The 10,072-nt window shown below is 34.2% G+C and overlaps 1 protein-coding gene across 1 annotated transcript; it reads right to left on the reverse strand.

Moving 5' to 3' along the window:
* Nucleotides 1–727: 727 nt before the first annotated feature.
* Nucleotides 728–10,026, reverse strand: sec14l7 (SEC14-like lipid binding 7). Its single transcript, XM_051121106.1, has 12 exons — nt 9,877–10,026; nt 9,143–9,218; nt 8,459–8,502; nt 8,158–8,220; nt 7,880–8,068; nt 7,446–7,541; nt 5,622–5,682; nt 5,448–5,531; nt 5,214–5,320; nt 3,993–4,132; nt 3,408–3,577; nt 728–1,840 (listed from the first exon to the last, which is right to left on the reverse strand). The coding sequence occupies exons 1-12, from the start codon at nt 9,967–9,969 to the stop codon at nt 1,737–1,739; spliced, it is 1,227 nt and encodes a 408-aa protein (XP_050977063.1). The 5' UTR covers nt 9,970–10,026; the 3' UTR covers nt 728–1,736.
* Between the last annotated feature and the right edge of the window lie 46 nt (nt 10,027–10,072).

Raw genomic sequence — 10,072 nt, forward strand, 5'->3', positions numbered from 1 at the left:
GTCATCGCTGCCACACGCGGGCCACGCCCCCTCATTTGCATAATGCAAAATTGCGCAACGCCCACTTTCGATATAGTGGAAATGATTAGGAATAATGTTGAACTAAACGACTTTCATATGCGTAACAATACATATTTAAAAGATATAACATTCAGGCTTTTAAAGATAAACGTCTTATGGGATTAAAAGTAAATGTTTATGATTAACTGTGGTAATACATTTAAATAGATTTAGGCATAGGTCTACGGTTAAAATGATATCATATGTATTTTTTTTTTTGCTTGCGGCACAGTGTTGTAACGCGTGGTGTTGTTATGTAATAGCACGAGTCTTGTCCCCTTCACATTTCATCACAAAATGATATGGAATAGATTATATTATAAATAAAATATTTTGGCAGTATTTTAAATGACAAAGCATATCTCAACCTCAGTTTTTTTTTTACTATAGCACTTAAATAATTATGATTATTCATTTTTTCTTATCAGCCTGAAATTAAAACCAGTATAATAAATGACATCATTATGTTTAAATAGTGTTGAAATTATCAAGAAACAAATCAAGGGCAATAAACTGCCATAATGTAATACATCATTGGATTTGTTTATGGAAGCGTGTAAAATCAGTGTCGTCGTGTCTGTTGACCAACACTGCATTTCGTCCTCGGTAAAACGTGATGCAAGTGCGTCCTCTAGTGTTACAAATAAACATCAACTCATCAACATAGTGTGTTTTCTTAAATGCATTTTATTCTCACATTATTGCATAATTATGTGCACATTTAAAGCATTCTTAAAGATAATAGAAGTGGCTGTAATAAGTAAATATGTGAACCTGGACCATAAAAACAGTCTTAAGGTTAATTAAATTTATCCTATTTATCACCTGAAAGCTGAATAGATAAGCTTTTCATTGATTTATGGTTTATTAGGACAGGACAATATTTGGCCGAGACACAACTATGTGAAAATCTGGAATCTGAGGGTGCAAAAAATCAAAATCACCGATAAAGTTGAAAATCACCAAGGGAAAATCACCTATAACGTTGTCTAAATGTTCTTAGCAATGCATATTACTAATTAAAAATTAAGTTTTGATATATTTATGGTAGGAAATTTACATAATATCTTAATGGAACATGATCTTAATATCCTAATGATTTTTGGCATAAAAGAAAAATCTATCATTTTGACCCATACAATGTGTTTTTGGCCATTGCAACAAATATACCCAAGCTGCTTAAGACTGGTTTTGTTGTCCAGGGTCACATATTACAAGGATTACTATAATCATGCTACTACAACAGGATTTATCCATTAAATGTGTTAACATGATTATAATTGCTGTGATTCAATGTCATATTCATTGAGAGATATTCTCAATATTCACAATTATTTTACATTAAGGAAAGTATCTACTGACCATATATTTTATACTTCACAGTCCTCATCAGTCTACACTGCTTCCATTTGTCATACACAAGTACTGGAAACGGTTCATACAACATCCTTTAGGAACTGCTTGCATAGTTGCTTTTCATAATTATCTATAATAATTATCTTAAAGAGAGCATAATCTAGAAACTTTGAAATTAAAAAGATTAAACTAGTACTTCTGATTTCCCTTGTTTAAACAGTGTGTTCAAAGTCCATGCGTTTCAGCGGTAATGTAAGGACATGAGTGATCTTATCTAATGATAATGGATATATGAAGCGAAGTCTGATTCCAGTCGACTTTTATGCCTGTTTTCCTGTTTGTCCTTCAGGTAGAAGCACGTCCACGATGAAGCTGACCTTCTTTGAATGAAGCAGACTGTAAGTGTTGTCAAACCGAACCACATCTACAGAGAAAAAGAGACTGTTGTCAGCATAATATATTAATAAATTAATGGAAAAGCACTAAAAACTATTAAAGCTTGTTTCTGGCACAGGATAAAAAATAAAAACGGAATTGCAACTTTTTTTAATCTCACTTTTTCTTGTGGTTCTGAGTTTATATCTCACAATTCTGACTTTATATCTCACAATTCAGAGATACAAAGACGCAGTTACACTAAAGGTTTTTTAAAGAAGTCTAAAGTTTTAAAGAAAACTTTAAGAAGTCTCTTCTGCTCACTGAGCCTGTTTTCATTTGATCCAAAGTACAGCAAAAACAGTACAATTCTGAAATATTTTTACTATTCAAAAGAACTGTTTTCTATTTGAATATACACTACCGTTCAAAAGTTTGGGGTCAGTACATTTTTATTGTTTCTTTTTTTTTTTTTTTTTTGTTAAGAAATTAATACTTTTATTCACCAAGGATGTATTAAGTTAATAATTAAAAGTTTATTAAAAGTTAATAATAAATAATTTACATTGTTATAAAATTTTTATATTTTGAATAAACACTGTACTTTTTAAACTTGTTATTCATGAAAGAATCCTGAAAAAAAAAATTACAGGTTCCAAAAAATATTTGGCAGCACAACTGTTGATATTATCCAACATTGATCATTCTAATAATAAATCCGCATATTAGAATGATTTCTGAAGGATCATGTGACACTTAAGACTGGAGTAACAGCTGATAAAAATTCAGCTTTTCATCACAGGAATAAATTCTATTTTAAAGTATGTTAAAATAAAAAACATTATTTTATATTGTAAAAACATTTTGCAATATTACTGTTTTTTTCTATATTTTTAATCAAATAAATGCAGCCTTGATGAGCATAAGAGACTACTTTAAAGAATATTACAAGTCTTACTGACTCCAAACTTTTGAACGGTAGTGTATATTAAAATGTAATTTATTTCTTTGATTTCAAAGCTGAATTTTTAGCATCATTACTCCAGTCACATGATCCTTCAGAAATAATTCTAATATTCTGATTTGCTGCTCAGAAAACATTTATTATTATTATGTTGAAAACAGCTATTTTTCTTTGATAAATAAAGTTCAGAAGAAGAGCATTTATCTGAAATAGAAATCTTTTGTAACATTATAAATGTCTTTATCATCACTTTTGATCAATTTAAAGCATCCTTGCTAAATAAAAGTATTCATTTCTATAATAAATCAGCATAATGATTTCTGAAGAATCATGTGACACACTGAAGACTAAGATTTGATTGGAGTAATAATGCTGATAATTTAGCTTTAATGACAAGTATAAATTACATTTTAATATATATCCAAATAGAATCAGTTATTTTAAATATTAAAAATATTTCACAATATTACTGCTTTTGCTGTATTTTTTTTTACCAAATACATGCAGGCTTGGTGAGCAGACTTCTTTAAAAAACATTAAAAATCTTACTGTTCAAAAACTTTTGACTGGTAGTGTACCTTTTGATTTTATTCCATGGCGGAAAAAAAGCTTCTATAAAATTACTGAAATGTCAAATTCAAAACAAACATACAGATGCCTGGTTCCTCACAGGTGTAGGATCCATCTTCTGGAACTAGGTGAGAATTGTAACGTTCGACAGGCAGTACTGCCTGCATGGCTTCCACTTTCTTTGTTTCATTCCCTTTTGCCTTCAGGAAAAGTCCAAAACCAATATCAGACCCCTCACTTGAAAACTGCCATCTAGATTGAGACAAAAAAAATGCTCAAAAGCTGTGGCCTAATGGTTAGTGAGTTGGGTTGCCTGCAACCGAAAGGTCCCAGGTCCGGCAGGGATTGAAGGTGGGGGGAGTGAATAACCAGCGCTCTCTCCACCCTCAATACCACGACTGAGGTCAGTCCCTAGAGCAAGGCACCAAACTCCTCCCCGGGTGCCGCAGCAATAGCAATACGGCTGCCCACTGCTCCGGGTGTGTGTTCACGGTGTGTGTGTGCACTTGGATGGGTTAAATGCAGATGCAGAGCACAAACTTGGTCGCCATACTTGGCCACAAGTCACGTCCTTCCTTAGATGCAATAGCAGCATGCATGGAGTGTATTGCATGCTATTTTGCTAAACAATCATGCATAAGTATTAGCACTTACAAATGGGACTTACCGTAGTACGCAGTTCGGAAAGAGCACCTCATAATCTAGCTGGTATGAGGACCCACGGCCAATTGTGATGCATTGGTCATACTTCACTTTGATAGACTCCCGCACGTAGTACGACTTCGGCACTACGCCACCATAGCGTAACTGAGAGGAAGACGTCAGATGAGTAAAGACAACTAAATATTGGTTTTCTGAATGGATTATCATTCAAAAGTTTGAGGTTGGTAAGATTTTCTTTGATTGTTTCTGAAAGTAATCTCTTATGCTCATCAAGGTTATATTTATTTGATCAGAAATACAGAAAAAATTGTAATATTATGAAATATTAAAGGGGTCATCGGAAGTTGATATGGTTCTTTAGGGTTTTAATGAAAAGTCTATAATATACTTTGGTTAAAAATTCTCAATGGTAGTGTAAAACAACACCCTTTTTACCTTGCCAAAATCAGCTCTGCAAAAATCATCTTGTTCTGGTCAAGGTTACTTTAAATGTTAATGAGCTCTGCTCGCCCCGCCCCTCTCTTCTCTTTGTGGGAAGATGAGCCTGTTTACTTTAGCTGCGTTTAGCTGCTAAACTTGCTAACTAGCATGTTATTAGGAAAGGCGACCGCAAAGATTAATAAAAAACCCTTAGACTCAACTCTGCTGTTAGTGAAGCTGGATCAAGAAAGATTTGCGCAAACATAGATGGATATATGTAGATCAGAAGGCGCATTCCCTTCACAAACAAATGTAATCCACTGCATCTTCAGCGGCTCAGATGTCGGGAGTAAATGACGACCACTATGTTCATTATTACATCCGGCAACACAACACCTCAATCGCTCAATCTGAGATATTCTTGTCTAACTTATATCCCTGCTCCGGCATCGAAACAATGGAGGTCGGACTGTTACAGCTGATCTGAGGTAAGACGCTCATGTCAATCAACTATCGTGGGAGCGGCCTCTCTGGGTGTGACGCAAAAAAGACAGGCATCTGAGAATGACTCGATTTAAAAAAGGGGATATTATTTTTACAGATTAATTAAAAACCACTGCATGGAATTTTTATCATTATAGGGTAGATTTGTACATACACTGCCAACACACATTAATGTTCAAACAACATGTAAAAGTGAACTTTGCATCCGATCACCCCTTTAAAAGAACACTTAAACAGTGATTTTACTGACCCCAAACCTTTGAACAGTAGTGTTAAGCTCCTATTCACTAGTTAACCTCACCATGGTCTTACAGAGAGGGTTTCCATCAGGATCAGTCAAGGATCCCCCATAAACCGCAGGTAACTGATCTGCATCCACATAGTTCCTCAACACCTCTTTCCAGTTGGCTGGAAGGTGGAGATCACAAAAGAAACTGTCATTCATGAGTTGTCATTCATCCAGGATGAGTTACACACCAAAGTCAACAGCACTTTGATGTTTGCCTTAACAAACGGTACTAATGAGACAACTTACAACCCAGCACAGCAATCTTCTGTCTTGTTTCCTCGCGCAAGAAGTGTTTGATCAAGTTATATGCAATAGGGAAGAGTTTAGGAGCTGTAGAAAGAAGAACTTTATCTTTAAAAGATTTCAGAACTGCTTATTATTAAGCTGTGATGTAATTTAACTGGTGCAACAATTACTCACCTTTGATTAAAAGCACCTTTTTTAGGCACTCTGGATAGTTCTCTTCAAACATAGTCAGAATCTGCAGGGAGGAAAATATCACAATACAACCATTTTAAATGTCATATTTAATTTGACGTGATAAAAGGCCTGTGTTACAAATGTTTTAAAGGACTAGTTCACTCCAAAATGAAAGTGAATGAATCATTCCAAATGTACACGAGTTTGTTTCTTCCTCAGAACACATTTGGAGAAATGTAGCAGTACATCACTTGTTCACCAATAGGTCCTCTGCAGTGCTGTCAGAATGAGAGTCCAAACGGCTGATAAAAACATTACAATAATTCACAAATATGTGAATGACAGTCACTCTGGACAAAATAAAAAAATCTGTAATAATGCTTCCTACAGTGAAAAAGTCCAGCCTCTGTTGTCCTCTCACATTAAAATCCACCAACATACAGGTGCATCTCAGAAAAATGTGAAATGTGAAAAAGTTCATTTTTTGATTGTAACATTTAAAAAACTGAAACTTTCTAGATTTATTACATGTAAAGCAAAACATTTCTAAAGTTTTAATTTTGATGTTTAGAGCTTACAGCTCATGAAAGTCAAAAACTCAGTATCTCAAAATATTAGAATATTTACATTTGAGTTTCATTAAATGTCCATTACGTCACACTTTACTGATGCTGTAATTTGTGCTAGGAGCAAGGAATTTGCTGTAATATGTGCTGCTGACTAAATATTGAGTGCATAAATGAACATACTTTAAAGAATTTAAATTTTTCTGTTTTGCAAATCTGTTTTTTGATTGATCTTAGGAAATATTCTAATATTTTAAGATACTGTAAGCTTAAGCATAATTAAAAAAAAAAAAAAAAACTTTAGAAATGTTTTACTTTACATGTAATGAATCTAGAATATATGAAAGTTTCAGTTTTTGAAATAAGTTGCAAAAACAAAAACTCAACTTTTTCACAATATTCACATTTTTTGACATGCACCTGTTTAGAACTGTTTTGGACTGTTTTTGCTTGTAAACTGTGCTTGATCTGTGCATTTTTCTCTCCTGATTGAGACAAAACGACATTTTCACTGGAGAAAACAATATTATAGACTATGGACTTGTAAACAACATGTTAAAGAAAACATGTTAATGATGGATTTGTTTTTTACAGACATGCAGTTTTTTACTTCACAAGCTGTTAATTGGACTGGCATGGTGTGAATTACTTGTGGATTATTATGATGTTTTTATCAGCTGTTTGGACTCTCATTCTGACGGTACCCATTCACTGCAGTGGATCCATTGGTGAGCAAGTGATGTAGTGCCACATTTCCCCAAATCTATTACCATGAATAAAATCACATCTACCCTGGATGGCCGGAGGGTGAGTAAAATTTCTATACTCACCCTCCGGCCATATATATTTATATATATATATATATATATATGTATATATATATATTTTTTTTAAGATTTATTTTTGGCCTTTATTATGATAGGAGAGATCATATAGGACAGGAAGTGAAGTGGGAGAAAGAGAAGGGGGCGGGATCAGGAAAGGTTCTCGAGCCGGGATTCCCGGGACGCCCGTAGCGCAGCGCCGCTGCATGTTGGCGTGCTGCCCACAAGGCTACTGGCGCAGACAAAAATAATAATTTCTGATAAATTTCCAATTCATTTCTATACTTATCGACTAGCAAACAAAAAGGATTCAAGTTCACACATCAAAGCTCTATGTGTCTAAGCATGTGTGCTAGGTGACAGTAATCTACAAACAATTACGTATAGTAATGTTAACAGTTTGCATCTTATTAGGGAAAGAATCATGTTCATACCTCACCGTACATCTCAACGGCAGGCTTCCAAAGATGTTTCATGCCAAGCCCCTCACAGTCATAAATGATGGTGACTGCTTCAATGTATTTGCCAAGCTGATGAATAAGATCACCCAAAAACAATATAAAAAAAAATAAAAACATAATTCTGGTCACTGCAGATGGGAAGCAGATTTGACTGTTAAAATAAAACATCACATTACAATCATTACACTTTTAAAATATTCAATTTTTTCAAAGTGTGAAGAACATTTTAATAATCTAAAGAACCTATTCCACTTTAAAGAACCTTTTGCGGGATGGAAAGGTTCCATGGATGTTAAAGGTTCTTCATGGAACCACAGATGTCAAAGAACCCTTATTTTTAAGAGTACAGAACATACAGTCAGTTTTCACAGTGTATTCTTAATCACTTGGTCTTTATTTGATTCTACCTTTTCAGACTGCTTCTCACACTCTTGTCGTAGACGTTCAGCGTCTCTGACCTTGGTCCTCAGGCAGTCTTGTTTGCTAGCTGACAGCAAAAGGCCCTTTGGATCGAGAGGGCCGATGATATCGTACCAGACAGGACTTCCTTCGCGATCATAACCACACAATCCCCCTGCCACATAGCGCTCAATGACCTGGACGGAGAACCATAATATTTGCATTAACAGGGCATTTTTCATTTTGAAATCATGTTAAAAATTGTAGTTGAACTGTCCGAATATACCTCAGGGGGCTTCCAGTCTTCAACGATGGTATCTAATTTCATATGCTTGCGAAACTCCACATGCTGGAGTACAAAGGTATTGATTTATGTAAGAACAGAATTCTGTTTTAATTTGGTTTTTAAATGCATTATTCAAAGTCTGTATTACAGAAATCTCATATTGTGAAAAATATATATATATTTCCTAAGTCAAATGGTCATGGTTACTAAACAAATATGGTAGGATTTAGAGTTAGGATGTTTCTGTAATACAGACTCAGGTGCTTAAAGTGCCTGTAAGTCATTTAAGCTGTGTTATTACCTTTCTAATCATTGCCTCAGATTTTGGGACATTGAAGCTTCTAGCTGCAAACAAGATCAAAGATCAAACTTAAAATGTCTACACTAGGGAAAAAAAATGGTGTACAAATTACTTTTTTTATTATGTTACTTACTTTTTTGTAAAACATACTTATTTTATTTATGTAAAGCATGCCAGATTACTAGGCTGCTCTTTCCCAGATAAATCGCAAGTATAGGCTAAAAAGCAGATGAGGACTTTAGGATATTATACAATCATGTAGTGCAAAGGGTGAGAGCAAATAATTCCGCAAAGTCAAAAATCACAGGGGAAGAAAGATCAATACTGACGCATACATTCAAAAGAATGTCACCTTGAACTTCTCTCTCAAAAAGCAAAGTCAACAGATGGTTTTGGGATGTCCTGCTTCAACATACAATATTGATTTCTAGATAAAACTGGTTAAGATGAAGCAATCAGATATGCAAAAGCTAAACACATCTCAGAAATCATTTTGTTTTTTAATGGAAGAGTACTTGCATATATCGTTCTCAATATAGGTGTTTATGAACACACAGGTTCATGGGGTCATAAGGTCACCCATAGAGCATGACCATGCAGTCAGAGATAATTCAATGCCAAGAACTTCCACTACATTTATACAAAAGTGTTTCCCATGTTTGCATTATTAAAATCCATCCTTACCTCTGAGCCATCGGAGCAAGTAATGGTCAGTTTGATTGGGCAGTTGATCCAACACATCTGCTAATTTCTCCCGAAACTAATCAAACAGATTGCATAAAAATATATGAACAAATCTTTGACAGAAATATGGTTAACTCTGAAGTTTAGTTTTGCATGCTATATTAAATCTTAATATTAGGATATATCACCGTTTAAAATCTGGGGTCTTTGTTTTTGCATTTATTTGATCAAACATAATACAGTAAAAACAGTGATATTTTTGAAATATTATCATAATTTAACTTAGCATCATTACTCCAGTGTTCAGTGTCACATGATCCTTCAGAAATCATTCTAATATGCTGATTTGCTGCTCAAGAAACATCTATTATTATTATTAGCATTGTTGAAAACAGTTGTGTTGCTTGGCATAATATTTTGTGGATTTTTTAATAAATAGAGCATTCAAAATAAAAGCATTTATTTTAAACAGAAATCTTATGTAATCTTATAAATGTCACTTTTGATCAATTTAATGCATCTTTAATGAATAAAATTATTCATTTTTATAAATAAAGAAACAAATACATACACAAACTTACTGACCCTAAACTTTTGAACGGTAGTGTGTATAGTAACTTGTATTAAAACTGATATGTAAACAGTGGTGTCTTAAACGAAACCATGAGTGACACTCAGAATATGTCAAAATATCCTGAAATTAAGGAATATAAAGAGATTTTGCATTTACTTGCCTGTGCTAAAGCATCAGTTTGTTTGGGACTGAGGTCTCCTACTCGTCCGCTCATATTGGCAACATCAAACACACTCCTGCACTGAGTTCTCATGCACCTGATATTTATACCCGGTCAGGAGAGGCGCACGTAGCTAAGGTAACGTTAATGAATGAAAGATGCAGCGTCATTCTGAAACGACACATGACAACAAAAC

This window comes from Labeo rohita, chromosome 10 (assembly GCF_022985175.1).
Source record: "Labeo rohita strain BAU-BD-2019 chromosome 10, IGBB_LRoh.1.0, whole genome shotgun sequence".
Taxonomy (NCBI): domain Eukaryota; kingdom Metazoa; phylum Chordata; class Actinopteri; order Cypriniformes; family Cyprinidae; genus Labeo; species Labeo rohita.

Excerpts from the sequence above, each read along its gene's own strand:
- sec14l7 (XM_051121106.1), bottom strand. The coding sequence starts at position 9,969 with ATGAGAACTCAGTGCAGGAGTGTGTTTGATGTTGCCAATATGAGCGGA. Across the intron at positions 8,503-9,142 it reads CTTGCTCCGATGGCTCAGAG|CTAGAAGCTTCAATGTCCCA; the intron begins GTAAGGATGGAT and ends TCTTGTTTGCAG. Across the intron at positions 5,321-5,447 it reads GAAGATTGCTGTGCTGGGTT|CCAACTGGAAAGAGGTGTTG; the intron begins GTAAGTTGTCTC and ends TCCACCTTCCAG.